Consider the following 19,893-nt stretch of genomic DNA (forward strand, 5'->3'; position numbering starts at 1 on the left):
AAGGTTAGGAACTTTTAGTATGGTTGAGCATATTAGGCACAGGTTTAATGAATTATCTTTAGTTAAAGGGACGCCCATTTTAAACTCATCTTCGTATAATTGGTCCTCGCTAATGTTCATTATAATATGACACTAATTTCCGTCTACTCGCTCTGCATCGCAATGCTGGGCTGCTGACACTTCAGACACCTGCATGCCTACCAATGACATCACATGATGCCCGGGGATTCCAAAGCTAACAGGAACGACAGCTTTTCTCTACCTGGAAATGTCTTAATGGGACACCAACTGTAGCGGCTGATAACACCAATTTAGTAGCTGTGTCTCAGAAAGGGTTATCATACCAAATTATAATCTACAGATATAGAGCTTTTCAAAAATGCATGATAACCTTTGCCACCTTTTCGATACCGACATCTCGTATGGCCCATGGACTAAATAAGGCGGCACAAGAAATGCCCAGTATATTCCCTGAGGAACCCTCGACAAATGCATGGCGGGCGGCATCCTGGAAACAGATGTTGTCAGAGAGCGTTTAGTTAGATGTAACTTTAGTTAATTATTAGTATGGTTGGGTTTAGCAAAAAACACAAAGGGAGAAGCGCACATCTAAGGGGAAAATCCCAGTTGTCCTACGCCCAGTTGTCCTACGTCCCAGTTGTCCTACTGTGTCCCAGTTGTCCTACTGTAGCCAGTAGCTACATGTAGCCTACCCCCACCTCAGCATTCATACAGCTACTCAAGTAGTGTACAGCTCTCGCCAAAAATTCGCCATCCTACTGCTGTAATTATTGTCCACGGACCACGACATTGCAAGCGGCGCGAAGGCCAGCGGACCTTGGTCCTGCTCTTCGCGCCCGAGCGCCGCAGGCGCGAGTGCCCGCGAAGAGCGGCCAGGGCCGCGCAGCCGGGTTTACAAAGCCGTTACGAAGCCGTGGTGAATGCAATCGTTATATTTATGCCCAGGCCGTAAGGCCTGGGCAAGCGCACAATAAACGCATGAATGGGATGAAGATCGCTTGCTTTACAGTCTGTTCGCGGACTAGCCCATACAGCCAGGCTACAGTAGGACAACTGGGACACAGTAGGACAACTGGGACGTAGGACAACTGGGCGTAGGCCAACTGGGACTAGCCCGTGCTGACCACACAGGTGAATACTGGTTAAGAAAGAAAGTTAACCAAAGTTAACCAACGTTTTCGACTGTATCAGTCTTCTTCAGGGTTTCAGAAACCCTGAAGAAGACTGATACAGTCGAAACGTTGGTTTAAATTAAAGATTTTGCATCGTGGCTGAAGAGCTGTGCAGCCTCTTTCTTTCTTAACCCGTATGGTTGAGTTTATCACAGGTTTAATTAATTAATGTGTACTGTTAGTATGGGCAAGTTAGGCGAAGCCAGGTTTAATTAACTAACTTTAGTTAATATGGTTATGTTAATTAAAGCATGGGTTTGGTGTGGTTATGGGTATAGGATCTGTGGAGGTTTTTCCAGGTAGAATCTGTTACAAACCCTGAGAACAAGCAAATGTCTTCTTCCTTTTCTCAGCTTTCACACATGTATTCCTTCCTTCTCACACCTTTGATGCATTATGCCCATGTCTGATTCATCTCATGTCTTTTGACTCATCTTTTTCACTCTCTCTTTTACTGGAAATCCTATTGGAATATCTCTCTCTCTCTCTCTCTCTCTCTCTCTCTCTCTCTCTCTCTCTCTCTCTCTCTCTCTTTTGTTCACTTCCCGGATCTAATGCTGTACTGTAGATCTAATCCCCATAAAAGGAAAGCGCATCCCCATGCAGAATAACATCATGTTTTATGTATTAAGTGCTCATAATTATTTGATCGTTTCATTTGATATCACCCCCCCCCCCCAGACCCACGTAACGTAAACACACAAGAAGTGACACTACAGAATGCGTAAATAAATACTCACGCACCCCCAGTACACACACACACACACACACACACACACACACACACACACACACACACACACACACACACACACACACACACACACACACACACACACACACACACACACACACGTTAAAAACATAGCCCAGCCCCTGAGAGAAGCTGTCTGCTTGTTGCAGAAGGGCTGTCGAGGGTTCCACGGAGACGGAGAGATGTGTCGCCGAGCATCAAACGGCGCATTAGTGTTTAACGTTCGCCAATGCTCATGTCTCCACACATACATGTCTCCACGCCATGATAGCCGGCGTACCATGAAAAATGCATACGACATAAGTGTTTGTTGCCCTTTGATTTCCGTGTAGCATCAATAAAACATGGCGGCATCGCGTGGTGTCATGGCTTAGTTCTGAAAGTGTGTGTGTGTGTGTGGGTGGGTGTGTGTTTGTTTGTGTGTGGGTGGGTGGGGGGGGGGGGACATTTTATTTGTCGCTTTGATGATAAAGTGGACTGGAAGCACGTGCCGTCGACTTGACACACTTGATACACGCACTGAGGATATTCATGAGCATTACTGCCTTTATGTAAATATGACTTCAGATATATTTAGGTGTATGAAGACATATATTTCTGCATAATTGCGACCGTAGGTCGCAGTTTAGTATGCGAAACATCTTGTCTCCGTTAGGCCTGTGACGATTCACTTACCTCCCGATTCGATTCGATTTCAATTCATAGGGTGACGATTCGATTATATCACGATTATTGCGTTTTCCTGCGATTTGCGATTCGAATCACGATTATTGCGATTTTCCCCCCAAAATTACAGCTTTTTTATATTGAAACATTTCAATTCTAAACAATATAACACATTAAAAGTTGAATCATATACAGTACTTCAAGTCAATGCAGCCAAATAAAGTCAGTCAATCTTTCTGACATTTATATCAGCCAAAGTGCCACTGGTACAACATTACAACAACATGTTCCCGGTCAAGATGCCAGAAAACACAGAACACAACAGTCATTAAAAACAAAATAAAATAAAAATCGCTGTGCTGCAGGCCTACAGCACTGTGCTAGCTTTAGCCATAACATGACATCCTCATGACCTAAAACTGTTCCTTTAGGACCTGTACTTACTCTGACTGAAAGTGGTTATTTCACCTTCAGGTTAATTTTATTTTTATTTTTTTATAAATAAATAAAATCTGGAAAATCGATTCTGAACTTTGAAAATCGATTAATTGAATCGCCGACATTAACATCACAATAATATAGTAAATCAATTTTTTTGCACAGGCCTAGTCTCAGTCTGTGTCAGTTTTTTTACGGTCTAGGGCAGGGCAGGAAATTCACGGCGGCCACGACGGCCATGGCCGTCGTTGCCCCTCTCTTTGGCCGTGTGCCCCTCGAAAAATGACATGCCCAAACGGCCACAGTGGCCGTGGTGCCCCGGTGCCCACAGCAGTCCATTAACTGCTTTTTACCGTTTTTTCCTCTGCGCGATTTTCCAGTCATTACGGTAACAGCAGTGCGTGGTTGGCTGAGCTCCTCACATGACCAGTAGTAGATTCCATTTACGCTCGTAGTAGCAGCATAGCAGCCGCCGCATAGTGAGCCGCCGGAGTCCCGCGACACAGTGTTTATACAACACAAAAGCATCACCGGGCCAAACGGGAGTTACATCTAACGCAGCCTGTTGAATAAATCCGAATGTGCGAACGAATGCTTTCAAACGGAGCTCTGCTGAGCTCAGGACAACAACCAAAATGCAGCACTAAGGGAACCAAAAGCTATTCTTTCCCCAAGAGGCTGAGCTGTCAGAAAGTACATTATTGTTGAGAAAGGATCACTCCGCGAACGGGAGGGAGGAGTTTGTGTGCGTGTGTGCGTGTGCGTGCGTGCGTGCACAACACATGGCCAGTGGTGGAAAAAGTACTCAAATGTTTTACTTAAGTAAAAGTATCAATAGCCTACTGCAATGTAGAAATACTCCGGTTGCAAGTAAAAGTCCTAAATATACTTGAGTAAAAGTACAAAAGTATTGGTATCAAAATGTACTTAAAGTACCAAAAGTAAAAGTACAAAATGTTTGAAAATAGCAGATCTACAAGCTCACAACGCATAGTTATGCGACACATCTTGAGCTTGTAGATCTGCTATTTTTTCTATAAGCTTGGTTATTTTCAAATAGCCTAAATAGGGCTAAAGTGGTCCATGTATGTTTAATAATATTATAATTGATATATGCAAAGTAACTGGTAACTAAAGGTTTCAAATAATTGTAGTGGAGTAAAAGTACAATATTTGGATCCGAGATGTAGTGGAGTAGAAGTAAGTGTTAGAAATACTCAAAATTACAATAAACAATTAAGTACAATACTTAAGTAAATGTACTTAGTTACTTTACACCACTGCACATGGCAAAACAGAAATAAAACAGGTTCTTGATGTTTATTTAATTGAAAGGTATTACATTAAACCTTAACGTTTAAGCTAAATTAACTATGACTGTGGCGTGGACTTAAAATCATTGTTTTAATGATGGCCTTCCTGCCCTGGCACTTGGCCTTTGTGCCCTCACAAATTTGACAACACCAAAGGCCAATTGGCCTTGCCCCTAAACTGACGAAATTCCAGGCCTGGTCTAGGGGTTGGTCGCTCTGACATCACTGTGATGTCAGGGGAACTACACTAATGGATTCCCTTTTATGCCCATATATGGAGAACCCTGATGTCATCAATATTAAGCCCATATCTGTGTTCTACAGACAGGGATCTCCATGCAGTATATGGGCATAAAAGGGAGTGTATGTATGATGTCAGATGTCATAGACGTCATAACTGAGTAAGCATGTTTGGGGTCTCACAGCATATCTCCATATACAGTACATGGATCTCCATATATGGGTACCAGGGGTCTCCATATACAGTATGGGTAACTGGTCCGATATACATCACAGGCTAGATGGCCAATACATGGCACGACCTCGCCCTTAGGCATCTTACTGATGCCTAAGGGCACACACACACACACACACACACACACACACACACACACACACACACACACACACACACACACACACACACACACCGTTTGCATGTTAATAGCACGTTAATGATCTGAGCTGATGTGCCTCTACACTTTGGAGTCTCTGACACTGCAGTAATTTATAATATGTGGGAAGCCAACAGGGACCAGCTAATATATTCGGTATTCAAATGCAACACGAATGATTCCACGCATGACTTCCCTTGTTCTATTCTTACTGGAGCCACAGATTAGGGCTCATAACTTAAAGCAACACGCACGCACAGACACACTCAAACACACACACACATACATACACAAGACCCTCCACCTACCCCTGTACTTCAAGGTTCGGCAAATTGTGCATTCAGAGATGGTGGTGTAGAATAATTTACTTAAAGGTGAAGACCACAATATTGAACTATGTAATTAAAGGGGAAGACCACCCATTTTCAATATTGAACTATGTCATTAATATACCTTAGAGGAGTTGTATGGAAATAGAAAAAAAGTCCCCCCCCCCCCCCCCCCCCCCTCTGTGTTGCCTAGAACTGGAGGATTGATTTTGGGGTTTGTATTGTAAAGTACAACGGTGTGATGTCATCAAGTTGTACTTTACAATACAAACCCAAAAATCAATCCTCCATTTATCTATTTCCACACAACTCCTCTAAGGTATATTAATGACATGAAAATGGGTGGTCTTCCCCTTTAAGTACTGTACTACAGTTTTTAGGTATTTGTACTTAACTTGAGTATTTCCAATACTTGCACTTCTACTCAACTACATCTCGGATACAAATATTATACTTTTACTCCACTACATTTATTTGAACACTTAGTTACAATTTACTTTGTAGATTTTGACTATTATTACCTAAGCATTTTTTTTTAAATAGCCTATCTACAAGCTCACAATGTGTTGCAATGCGACCCATTGTGAGCTTGTAGATCTGCTATTTTCAAAAGATTTTTGTACATCTGAAAACTTGAAATGGCACATTCTGCGTACTCTTTTACTTTGGGTAATATTTTGATGCCAATACTTTTGTACTTTTACTTAAGTACCCGTACATTTTGAATTAGAATATATCTACATTGCAGTATTGAGAGTACTTTTTCCACCACTGACTGTGTGTGAAGTGTTTGTGTGCTTCTGGCATGCTGTTAGCTTGAGCGTTCTCCTCTGACCCCGCTCATTAACAACGTGTTTCCGCCCCAGAAGAAGCTGTTGCTGTTGACTGGAGGGGCTTTTGTTTGTTTTGTTTTGTTTATCTCACCATTCTCTTCAAACTCTAGACACCAGCAGTCTGCAAAAGGAAGGCTTTTTTTCTGAAATGCTCGGAGGACCACCGCATCATCAACCACCACCAACAACAATCACCCCATGTTCCAAGTCCAGTTCATGCATCATACTCATTCTAATAGTCAAACAGTAACGGAACCTCTTCACCTCGTCTGCTTGCTTTTTGCACTCATTTGCAGCCACACGATGAGCTGTTTTGACGTGCAGGCTGTATTTATTGTTGAGCGGGTGTTTCTAATAAAGTGGCTACTGTTAAGGTTTATACAATATTCCTTCCATTAAGCGCCTTATACAAGTGGTTCTCAAACATTTTCATGTCAAGGACCCCTCAACTGAAAATATAGTGTCAGGCACCCCCATACAAGATTTGCGTCGTTAACATTTTTAAATATATATATATTCTTTTCCCGCAAATGTTCAAGACTTTTTGAAAATCGCAGATCTACAATACAAGCTCACAATGACCACAGTTGTGACATGATGTGAGCTTGTAGATCAGCTTTTTTTAAATAGCGGATTTAAATAGCGGATTTAAATAGCGGATTTAAATAGCGGGTTAAATTGGTTAAACTGATTGCTGGGTGGACCCTCTGTAACCCCCTCAAGGATCCCTAGGGGTCCATGGACCCCACTTTGAGAACCACTACTTTAACGTACACAATAAAAACCCTTACAAGTCCATTTGGTTATGTCCGTACACATTCTCAAACACAAACTGTTTCAGATGCTTTGGAGCTCACCAGGCCACAATGTCTGAGGAAACCAGAACAAAACGAATGTCACTCTTCCATGCTCATAGACAAAATGTAACCAAGACATCTTGAAACATTTGACTGTGTGGTTGTTGAGGATTTTGCTGTGTAGTTCAGTGGTTCTCAACCTTTTCAGGCCGCGACCCCCAAAATAATGATATTTCAACTGGGGACCCCGAAACCTGACAAGCACTTGGAATTGTAAGAGTTGGCATTACATTAGTTTGACTCCACCTGTTCCATTGTGAAAAAAGCAGATCTACATGCTCACAATGCCTTGCGTCGTGAGGCGTTGTGAGCATGTAGATCTGCTATTTTCACAATTTTGGCCAATATTTGACAATTTGGCCCAGAGCCGTTTCTGGGCCCATGGGGGCCCTAAGCATGATTCTGCTATGGGGCCTAATATTTTTTATCGTTTTTTAATCCATTTTATAATGGAAATATATATATATATATATATATATATATATATATATATATATAAATATATATAAATGAATAAATAAAAAACGACAACAACAGGCAACATATTTTTGCTATGTTTGATTTGTTCTTTTCTTATTTAAATAAAAAATGAAAACTTCCCTATAGGGGTGCTGGAACACCTGCAGCACCCCTAGTTCCCACGCTGAGGCAGAGTCCTGCACAGTGGCTCCGGCCATCACATTCACTTTCACTTTCAGCGGTGTGGCGATGCGTGGAAGCAAAGAAAGTCACCACAGTTTGATTTGATCATTGCTTAGTCAATTATGAAGGGATTTCTAAAATTAAAACGTCTCCATATTGCTTGGCCTTTGCGATTAGCTAATCGCGAGATTTCACATCACGATTTCGGTTTGAAAACGATTAACCATGCAGCACTAGTTCTTTTCTGCTGAGGAGGGGGCGGTGGGGGCCTTTTTGGTCAGCGGGGCCTTACGCAGTCTGCGTAGTCTGCGTATACGGCCCGCTGATTTGGCCAATGTTTGACCAGAGCCACTAAAAAGGTCTTAAAAGTCCTTTAGAAATGTGCAGATACCATGTATACACTTATACTGTATGTTGTTCTGTTTACTGTTGAGTGAGAAAACAATGTTAACCTTAAGCTAAACATCTGGGGACTCTCCCCCAAAATAGTTTGGGGACCCCCCCCCCCCCCCAGGTTGAGAACCACTGGTGTCGTTGACTTGAAACTATCGTCCCCTTCTTCCCGTGGCTGCAGGTTCAGAACGGAGGTCAACTACGACATCCTGGAGGTGCGCGACGGCCGCTTCCCCTCCTCTCCTCTGATTGGCAGCTACCAGGGCACCCAGGTGCCCCAGTTCCTCATCAGCACCTCCAACTTCATCTTCCTCCTCTTCTCCACCGACAAGAGCCACTCCGACATCGGCTTCCGCATACGATACGAGAGTGAGTAACCCATAGAGTATATATATAATAGAGAGCGGATAGCCCCACCCCCAGCTATTTATTTCATTTCATTGCAAGTTGCTCAGTGGTGTTTTGAAGCATGCGGAAGTAGCTAATCCAGGTGCATTGTGGGGGAAATTGGCACATCTGGATGTGCTAAAATTTGTTACGTCGAGACGTAATGTCATGAACGTCACTCGATGTCCATTGAACCCTATTGTAGACCCCAGCGGCGTGCTCTTATGCTTGTGCATGTAGTTTCCCCCCGCCTGCTGTTCCAGCTTTGGCCAGGAGGGGCCGGCTGCTTCAATATTTACAAGCCGTTCTGGGGGCTTGGAGTCACAGATATAAAAAGCTACAGTAGATACCTCCCTCCGGTGGGGGGGGGGGGGGGTTGGTCAAAGAGAGCTGGCAAGCCTCCCAATAACTCTATGCAAGCCTCCAGAATTCTGAGGCGGGGCTCTTGGGAATTCTGAAGGACGCTTCCTTGTGCGTCACAGAATGGGAAGCTCGGTAGGCCAATCAGATGCAGGACTGGCAGGACTACCTCTTTCCCATTGGAGGGGGCAGAGTGCCTTCCGCAGTTCCACAGTTACGCACTTCCGCCAGCGGTGTTTGACCAGTCACGCCAATGAACTGCAGCGGCGGAGGAGGTATCTAGCTTTTTATATCTGTGCTTGGAGTAACCAGGGGGGTCGTCAATATGTCCGTACGTAGGGCTGTCACGTTTGCTGGCGACCAGGGTTGGAATACATGCCTCTGTTTTTGATATTGTTGCTGTCAGGCAGAAATCATGTATCTCCTTTTTTTCTCTCTTTTTTTTTGTTCTTTAATTCCCTACTTCATTTTGTGAAAATAGCTGACCTACAAGCTCACAATGCATCAATGCTTTGTGAGATGGTAAATCTGCTATATTCACAAATTCAGAAAGGTTTTGTTCGATTTCTAGAAAAGTATAACAGTTTTGGACGTGGGAGGTTTCCGCCCCACCGTGACGATATGCCCCCCCTTTTTACCCCCCTCTTCTCTATGCTGGGGTTCCTTGCTTCTGGTCAGACTGAGCTAAATAAATCCATTCATATTCTCTCCCCCCCACTATTTGTCATATGAAGAAGTATTGGGTGTAAGAAGTGGTTAAGATGTTCTTTTTTTCCCCTTCCTTAAACCGGCCCCTGCTGACAACACACTTCGCACCTGCACACACAAACATGCTGCCTCTCACTGAAGTGGAAGTGCTCATTCAACTCACTGAGGATATCCTTATGAGGAAATTATGCACATTTTGACTCTTGGGAAATATTCCTCAGTAGAAGCATATATCGTCAGTTCGTCACTGTCGGGCAGAAACCTTGTATCTCCAGGTTTCAAATGTTGTACGCAGTAAAGCCCTGCTTCATCATAAAAGGCTGTCACACAAAACTAGTGAAAATAGCAGATCTACAATCACACGCCTCGCGGTGCAAGGCGTTGAGTGCTTGTAGATCGCTATTTTCACGATTTTAAATATTTTTTACAATTATAAATACAAAACGAACGGTTTTGGACTTACAAGGTTTCCACCCGACAACGACGATATATGCATGTGTGCGAGCACATTCTCTCTCTCACACACACAGTGCTCACTGTGCCATGTGTGTAAGTATTACTGCATGGCCATTAATATTAATCCCTGCAGGCTCTCAATTTCACTGTGAAGCCTCTGCTACAACTATAATTACAAAAGGAATGAGGGCAGATTATACAGTAATGCAGTAGCACTGTACTGTACAGTAACACCTGTACAGTCATACATGTTTAGACACCGCTAAACACATGCATATTAATAATCACACACAGAATCCTCATTAATGGGTATTTACTAAAGTGAACGTTGAGCAATAGGTTTTCAAATGCAATTCATAACATTATTATTGTAATTTAAAGGACAACTTTGTTTTTTTTTACAACAAGGGTTCATAGGGTTTAGATTGTAATTAGAGAAAAGACAAGATGAGTGTTAAAACGTTTTCATTGATTTCTATCGTTTTAGTATTTTTAATGACATTGATTTCAGTGGTTGGGCACATGCGTGCAAGTGGCTAAATATGTATGTCTATTTTTAGATACAATAAGGCCGTTCCCAAGATGCACCACAATCTTTCATGGGCAGTTGTGACTTATAGGGGCTAGTAGTGTTACTGTAACTAGTAATAAAGAAATTGACAGATTATTGTGTCTAAAAAGACACATTTAGGAACTTGCACGCATGCCCCCATGCATACACTGAAATCAATGTCATAAAAATCACTAAAAATAGAAAGAAGTAATTGAAAACAGTTTAACACTCATCTTTTCTTTTCTCTAATTACAATCTAAAATATCAACCCTTGCTGTAAAAAAACAAAGATGTCCAAAAAATATCTTTCCACAGTATTTATATAAATGTTTTTATTTATGCATACAGTATATGCATTTATTTATTTTAAGCCATTTCTCTGTATACCGTGTATCAGAGGCTATGACTATTTGGGGGTCCTTAATGGACTATTTTGGATAAACTGTTGCTTTTCAAGCCTACCAGGCAATTAAGGTTTGTCTGTGCGGATAACCCCCACACAGGTGTATTCGTGTGCATGCGTGTGTACTTGCATGTGCGCGCGGGCACAGGTGTTGACGTTCTCTTCCTCTGTAGCCCTACAGCTGCAGTCGGATCACTGCGTGGACCCCGGGATCCCTGTCAACGGGCAGCGGCATGGCAACGACTTCTACGTGGGCGCCCTGGTGACGTTCAGCTGCGAGGCGGGGTACACCCTGAGCGACCCCGAGCCACTGGAGTGTGAGCCCAACTTCCAGTGGAGTCGCCCCCTTCCCACCTGCGATGGTACGCTCCCAAAGTGTCCACTTAGGAATGGCTAGGCTTAGAGTTAATGAATTGTATTTTTGGGGGGCTTGAAGAGACACTGGGAAGACCAAAAAAATAGAAAAAAATATATATAAATGTGAAATTCATGGTGTAGTCCCTTTAAGAACCTTTTATTACCTAAAAAAAGCTATACGGAAAAGACCATCAAAAGTAATCAAAGGCATCAAAGGCATTGTGAGCATGTAGATCGGCTATAGAGGGTATTCGCATGCATACAGTGAATGGCAACTTGAGTGGCAAAGCGAGGGTCAAAGTGAGTTTAATCCTGCAAGGCCCGGCGTTGCTTTTTGGCAACATTTTTTAAATAATTTAAAAAAAAATGTTATAATTAGTTTTCCTGTTCTTTTTTCATATTAACATCACCATTAAATCCTATTGTTTAGTATTACAATGACATTGGCCACTATATTTGCATATAAATACCCCCCACAGAGGCTGATATTCACAGGGTTTTTTTAAACGTTGTTTAATGCAATCAGATAGAACTGTTTGGATGTATGGGCTGTCAGGGCCAGAAAGTACTTTTTTTGCCACTCAGTAGGCGTTCCCACATAACTTCCGGGTATGATAATGTCAAGCGCATACCCTCTATTTTCACAAGACAAATAATAGTCTGTGGAACTGAGTCAAACAAAATTGAACACCTCAGCTCCTACGGCTTGTCAGGGTCCCCAGTTCAAATAAGGTTAAATTCAGAGGGTGTCGCGGCCTGAAAAGGTTGAGAACCACTGATGTAGATCAGCATTAGTTCTCATTGTCAACATTTTCATTTAAATTGTATGTCCTGAAACCATCCCACCAGTGAAAATGGTTGATCATCAAACACTTAAATAGTAGATCTACTGGCTCACAAGTTTGTAGATCCTCTCTTTGGGATGCTTTAGCTTGTTTCTCTCATGTGATAAAGCAGGGCATTACATATGGACACCAGGTTTCTGCCCGACACCAAAAGGCTATATAAGACGAAAGGCTATATTATGTAAGGACAAAAATCATTATGACCACTCTGCGGTGGCCAGCTTTCGACTTCAAATCCTTCAAGTGTACCCTTTTGGAGTTTCCCGTCTTATTTCCACTATAAATGCTTTTATATTTAAAGGCAGTATTGATTCCCCTGCACTCCATAATGATATTGATGATACCAACCACTACTTTTATGGTCTCTTGAAGGGCACCTCTAGTAAAAATGCGTTTTACTGCATTGTAAATGCGCAAGACCAGTTTTGCCATCGTTTCAGTAAATTTCATTTGTCTTGTTTCATCCACTTTTCTTTGCCCCTTTTTTTCTTCTTCTGTCGCTTCATTTCTCCTCCCATCGTCCTTCTTCTGTCCCCCTCCATTTTCCAAGCTACTTGTATTTCTTTTCTTTTTGGTTTCTTTATTTAACCTTTTTTTCCCCCTCTCTTTCTCCCTCTCTCTGAATGATAAACTTGAGTATGTGTGTGATGGTGATATGCAACTCCAGTACTTGAGTCAAAGTATCAATACTACTGGTCAAGTATTACTCAAATGCAAGTCGTTGTTGTCCGATGAAAACCTTGTATGTCCAAAACCGTTTTGCATTTATCATTTTAAAAATGATTTAAACTTGTGAAAACAGCCGATCTACAAGCAAACAACGCCTCGCACCGCGAGGCGTTGTGTGCTTATACATCTGCTGTTTTCACTACTTTTGTGTGACGGCCTTGTATGATGAAGCAGGGATTTACTTTGCGAAAGAACGTACAAATTTGAAACTTGGAGATACAATCCATCCTAATAAATCCTAACAAAATATTCTCCCCCACCCATTCCGCCCTCTCCCCATCTCTGACCCAGCACTGTGTGGAGGTTACATCCTGGGCAACACCGGTACCATCCTCTCCCCTGGTTTCCCAGACTTCTACCCACACAACCTCAACTGCACGTGGATGATCGAATCCTCACATGGCAAAGGTGAGTCTAATTCAATTCCACTTACAGTGTCATCTTCTCGCGTGTAAACCCCCAGAGACTGGCCCAGAGCTATATAGTGCCAAGGGATGAGTCTCGAGTCGGGTCCCCTTTCGCAAGAGCGCTCGTGGCTCATTGGGGGTCCTTGACACGAGTTCATTGTGAAACAATCTCACTGCGTGGGCGTAACATGTTTGCCAAAAGGAAAGGAAGAAGGTGGGATTGATGCTTTATGCAAAATACATACGGTTGTATTTCACACGAACCGAGAAGATTCCACACTGAAACTGTCAGATGTTTGGTCTCTGTAATGTGACACATTCAATGAATGTTTTTCATTTAATTTGCATCCAAACTTATTTTTGGTGCAGTACCTATATTCAGTATTATGAAAGAATCAATTACAGTTTTCACCAGCAATCCGATTCATATGTATAGATTGAAGCTAACACGAATGATGCATTCAAATTCAACCACTTAGGTACATTGTCATATTATGACAAATAGTGGAAATAGCCAATCTACCACCTGACAACTATAGATTGGCATTTTTTGTTTTTACATTTCTTTGGAAAATGTGTAAACATTTTAGCTACAATGAGAACATGCCCAATATAGAGACGCCAGGGTGTATTGATTGATTGATTGATTGATTGAAGAATTTGCAAAAGAAAAAAAGTACAGTTTCATGGCAGTACAAATCACTGGTACAAGGTCAACTAAAAGGAGATCCTAGAAAGCACTATGGCTTATTTCCACAGGAACCACACTTTAAGTATCTCATATAACATTGAAAGACAGACGGATAGAACATAGTATTTTATCTAGGATAACATCAATTTCAAAAGTAGAAAAAGCATAACATCAAATACAAGGGCAGGGGGGTGGGAGCATGGGGGTTTAGTCTATTTACAATTAGTCACCGCCTGAAGGTGACTCTTCATACCAATTTTGAAGGAGGCTAGGGATTTGCTCTCCTTTAAGGCTTGCGGAAGGGCGTTACACATGTTGATGGTATAACAAGAGAACGAATTAGAGCCTTGTTTAGTGTTAAATCTACGTTGATGATTAGTGGAGCTGCTTAAAGTGTATATCCCTCTCTCTCTCTCTCTCTCTCTCTCTCTCTCTCTCTCTCAGGTGTGCAGTTTACCTTCCACACCTTCCACCTGGAGAGCCCACATGACCACCTGCTGGTGACAGAGAATGGCAGCTTCTCCCAGCCCCTGTGGAGGCTGACCGGCTCCACACTGCCCTCGCCACTCAGCGCAGGCCTGTTTGGGAACTACACCGCGCAGATCCGCTTCCTGTCCGACTTCTCTGTCTCCTACGAAGGATTCAACATCACCTTCTCTGGTAAGGATGGTCATTTTACATCATGAAACCATCAGGGGCGCAGCCAGAACAGAGAAATAGGCTGGGCCTGGCAACTTCAGGGTGGGCACAGGGGGGTCTCTTGTGTGTAATTTCAGGATTCTTTTGGGTTTTCTCTGTAAATTATTAGGGTTTTGGGGGGTTAAAACGCGTGCTGGCAGCATTATCAATGAACAATAATTAATAGGCTTATACAAAGCATTGCACTTCATCCCAACAACACATTTCCAAATATAAACTAACACTCCCCCTCCAAACACACAGTAGCCAACTGCTGCTAGTGTAAAAGATGCATCATCGGAGCAACAGTTGTAAAGTACTGCAAGACGATGATCACACAAAAAAATATATATATTTGGGTTAATGTCATCATCATTTTGGCCAAATCGATGGGTGGGCCAGCTTTCTACATAAAAACGCCCCTGGAAACCATTGGAGGGAAAAAAAGACGTTTATTACGGAGATTATTCATGAAGAGAGTTAACTTTTTCTCTGCCATTTTAAACATAGCTGTAGTAAGCAGCTGCCAAATTGTCCTTACCTTTTAACGTGGGCACGCGCACGCATCGTGCACAATCTGTGCGCGACTCATCTAGTAGACGTGTAGACTCGGTGACAAGCTTTCGAATACAAAAAACCCCATTGAAAAAGACATATCCGTTGCCACGCTGTATCTCTGCTTATCAGCCAGTGTTTACATGAAAAAGCATTGAAAAAAGCCAACTGTGCGCTATGGTAACACGTGGACACGTTCGCGCACAAAACGCACGATATGTGCGGGGATCATAATCCAGGCGTGTAGAGACTGGATCAAAGTTTCCAAACGCAAAAATCAGATTGAAAAACGAGCGTTCCATCGCCCAGTAGCTTCCACTTCTGTTACACAGTAAAACTATGGCCCAGGCTCAGACTGGATACGGAAAGCTGGATCCGGTCCAGACCGGAAATGTACGGATACAGTTAGGGGGGTGGGCCTAAAGAGCCAGAATCAGCAAAAATCTGCGCTAATACTTTTAATCCTTTAATAATGATTAAAGCTAATTAAACTATGCGGGCTCTACGGGCATGGCAGCGCGGTACAGCGGGAAATCTACGGGCTCTACGGGGATCGCGAGGTATGAGTTAAGAGGGAGACCTGAGCAGATGCAGTTTTTTTATCTTTTAAGATTTGTAATTGACTTGTTTTCCATAAATAACGAGGGCAAATGTGCCCTCCGCATGCACGCGCACACACACACACACACACACACACACACACACACACACACACACACACACACACACACACACACACACACACACACACACACACACACACATGTGCACGCACACACACCGGTGTTGGAAGTACTGTATTTTGTATTTTGAGGTATTATTTACAGGAGTATTTGCATTTTTCAATACTTTCTACTCCACCAATCACCACCAATAACCAAGGCAAATACTTTTCATTCACTACAATTATTTGAAATCCTTAGTTACTAGTTACTTTTGAACACAAGACTTTTACTTAACTTTTACTCTCTTAATTCTACATTGTGGTGCTGATACCCTTTCTTCCATCACTGCAGGCACGCGCGTGCTTGCGCGCACACACACACACACACACACACACACACACACACACACACACACACACACACACACACACACACACACACACACACACACACACCTAATGGCCTCATCTTAATGTAGCTGTCCTCGTTAAGTGTGTCTTCGGGAAATATTTAATGACATTCACCTCAGACGATGTGACATTAACATTGGGGAGAAGAATGAAGGAGGAAACTTCAAATGAACCAATTTAGGCTGAAACACAGACGGCAGCATACCTGGTCAGGGCTGTCACCATCATAAACCTTTACTAGACTATTTAATTGTGTTTTTGGCATTGAACATTGGAACATAATAAAAATCTAAACACCTTTCTGTTTGGCTTTTAGGCTTCGTAAACAAAAACTGCTCAGGTCAAATAATGGACTGACATTATTTAAAGGGCAACTCTGCACAAAATAACATCTCTGCTCATGTTCCTACTTATTTTGATCCCAAATGATTGCCCATGGGGTTTAATTACGTTGTCCAGTTTCCCCAGCAGAAACCAGCAGCCCTCATAGCATAGAGTGGAGCCCATATTTTTTTTTTATGCTTGGGGAGGGTCATTGATTTTCCCCCCAATTTAGAGGTAGCGTCATGTCATTTTATATCAGGGCTTAGTAATACCCCTCATTAAAAACAACCCCTCCCTAATACTGCTGTATAACAGATCAACCTTTTTGCTTCCAGAGTACGACCTGGAGCCGTGCGACGACCCGGGCATCCCCCCCTACAGCACCAGGAAGGGCCTGCTGTATGGCGTCGGGGACGGCCTCATCTTCTCCTGTTTCCCGGGGTACCGCCTGGAGGGGCCGGCGCGCGTGGTGTGTCTGGGGGGCAGGAGGCGGGTGTGGAGCTCCCCTCTGCCAAGGTGTGTGGGTAGGTGGTCACATGCTTTTATTTTTTGGCTTTAGTATTCCTCCCCCCCCACCCCATGTCCCCCACCATCCCCTGACCACCCTTATCATCATCATTATATCTCTGCACCCACCAGGCATGTGTACACATAGACATCAAAGGGGGCTTTAGCCCTGCCCTTTTATCCGTTTGTAAAAAGTGCCCTCTCCAGACCATGAATGCAGTTTTTACTATGGTGAGAGAAAGGCAAATGCCCTCTTTCCATGCCATACCTGAAGGCAGCATTCAAGAGAATTGCCTTGTCCAAACGCTCCTGAACTTGAATGCAGCATCTTATGTTGAAAGAATTGTCCTCCCTGTGTAGAAATCAAGCATTGAAAATAACCGATAGGTGTGCTATTTTCGATATTTTCACCAAAAGGCCCTTTTAGAAATTTAAGCCCCTGCCTCTCTAACATTCTCTGCACGTCCCTGGCACCCACCCACAGACATACAGTACACACGTGCACATAGACATTTTAGTAAAGTATGTCGCATACCGTTGCTGTTGTGAAGAAATCTTGTATCTCCAGTGTCCATAGTTCAACTTTGTCCACGATTCAAGATTCTTTTATTTTTTATTTGCCACTGACTTATAAAGGTACAAGCAGCGAATTGTAGTTGGGACTTGTCCTGCAGATTGTGCTACATCTACATAATTATGTTTTGTAAATGAATGCCATATGTTGTCGTCGTTAAACAGTGTCACACAAAAGTAGGCGAAAGGAAAGCTGTCAGTGTGTCACGATGCGTTTTCAGCTTCTATTTTGTCTATTTTCTTTTTATTAATTAAAGATGAAAGTGGTTATGTCTGAAGACTTTATAAATATTGAACCAATGAAAAGTAGTTTTCCCTCCGACAGTGGGTTCAAGTTTCAAATGTGTAAATTTTGTATTTCTTCTTTTCTCCGTAAAGCGAAGCCCTGCTTCATCATACAAGAGCTGCCGCACAAAATTGTAGATCGGCTATTTTCACTATTTTAAATCGGTTTTTAAATGATAAATACAAAACGAACGGTTTTGGACATACAAGGTTTCCATCCGACTACAACGATATTCTGCCCTCTTCACATCCATGGAGTCCATCGCCGGTGACCTTGAGTCTCTCTGCCCCCACCCTCACCCCCCCCTGTCTCCTCATCTAGCCACGCTACGGTTCTTTATTTGCTCGCGGCGATGGGGGTTGTGGGGAGGGTGGGTGGGCGGGGGGGGGGGTTGTAAGATCAGAGGGAGAGCCTTTTGACTTTGCCAAAGTCAAGGACGAGAGAGAAGGGTTGTTTTAAGACGAAAGATGGCTTAATATAAGAAATGAAACATGTTACTTTGATCGATTTACTTTCGTGGGCGAGACTCGGGCCGGGGGGGGAAACGATGCGTCCAGAGTCGTAGATTTTGATCCGTGTGCTAATTTTATGACGCGCGAGACTCGTAATGGCTGCATTAGTGTATTGGCGTGAAGACGGAGTGTTTACGGTACGACAATGATTGACCTTCACGCGCGTCCTTGCCGCTCGTATGGTTTTTAACATACTGTAGTCTAATTAACGGCATGTCTGAAGCTTCTCTTCATTTATATTTTCTTTATACACCGGTCATGTTGTTAGTGATTTCAGACGTTAACAAGTATTGTTGCATTGTTGCAAGCTACCGTACCAATTACTTCACACCGGAGGTTGAATTATGAATGAATGAATTATGATTGAAACCTCGGTTAATGGTATTTATTGATTTGTATTGATTCAGACATCGTTGTCCCCAGTGGTGTAAAATAACTAAGTACTGTACTTTTGAGGTATTTGTACTTTACTTGAGTATTTCCATTTTTCAATACTTTTACTTCTACTCCATCTCAGATCCATCTTTTACTCCACTACAATTATTTCAAAACTTGTTACAAGTTATTTTGCAGATATAAATGATGATATTATAAAACATACATTAATCCACTTTAGCCCTATTTTATACGTAGACTAGTTGAAAATAGCCGATCTACACGCTTCCAACATGTCGCGATGCAACGCGTTGTGAGCTTGTAGATCAGCTATTTTCAAACATTTTGCACTTTTACTTTCAGCACTTTTACTTGGTTTGTATGGCCCTACAATTATTTAAAAAGGTAGGTTTTGTCTGCGGAGCTCGTCAGTGTCATATCCTTAAGTAGGGCAACAGGGAATTGTTCCTTGGGCGGAGATTAGGGAGATTCCACGTCAACACCGTTGTTGCGTTGGCACTGAGCAATGCTCACCATTGCACTCAGGGGCGTCACACCAAATTCTGGGCCCTGGGTACAAGGATTCACTGCGGGGCCCCCCATGAAAGTTAACTATTGAAAAAATAGCAGATATACAAGCTCACAGCGCGGCACCGAGTGCCGCGCTGCGAGCTTGTATATCTGCTATTTTTTGAAAAATCGCGAAAATTAGTGCAAGAAACCTATGTCAAGGACCCCCAAGATGGTATGTATTTGGCCACGGACCCCGATCTCAAAATATTTAGTTCCAGGGACCCCCAGAAGCAAAATTTGAGTTAGAAATGTTTCGCTTAAAACATACATATATTCAAAGATTTTCACACATTTTCACAACTTTTCAAAAATAGCAGATCTACAAGCTCGCAGCGCGGCACTCGGTGCCGCGCTGTGAGCTTGTATATCTGCTATTTTTCAATAGATAAAGTTATTAGGGCCACTCCACCTTGGGCCCCGGTAACTCAGTCCCACTTTCCTACCCCTTGTGACGCCCCTGATTGCACTTACACTAAACAAAAGGTCAAACATGACGCTGATGGCTGT

The 19,893-nt window shown here is 42.8% G+C and overlaps 1 protein-coding gene across 1 annotated transcript in view; it reads left to right on the forward strand.

Moving 5' to 3' along the window:
• csmd2 (CUB and Sushi multiple domains 2) overlaps nucleotides 1–19,893 on the forward strand; it is a gene marked incomplete at its 5' end in the record, with an annotated part of 568,918 nt that overhangs the window by 282,228 nt on the left and 266,797 nt on the right. The window contains 5 exons of the mRNA XM_080735514.1: nucleotides 8,214–8,401; nucleotides 11,073–11,261; nucleotides 13,122–13,238; nucleotides 14,373–14,588; nucleotides 16,896–17,084. Of these exons, the coding sequence (XP_080591640.1) occupies nucleotides 8,214–8,401; nucleotides 11,073–11,261; nucleotides 13,122–13,238; nucleotides 14,373–14,588; nucleotides 16,896–17,084 (899 nt within the window). The remainder of the gene's footprint in view (nucleotides 1–8,213; nucleotides 8,402–11,072; nucleotides 11,262–13,121; nucleotides 13,239–14,372; nucleotides 14,589–16,895; nucleotides 17,085–19,893) is intronic.

This window comes from Nannobrachium achirus (assembly GCF_963921795.1).
Source record: "Nannobrachium achirus genome assembly, chromosome: 10".
Classification (NCBI taxonomy): Eukaryota; Metazoa; Chordata; class Actinopteri; order Myctophiformes; family Myctophidae; genus Nannobrachium; species Nannobrachium achirus.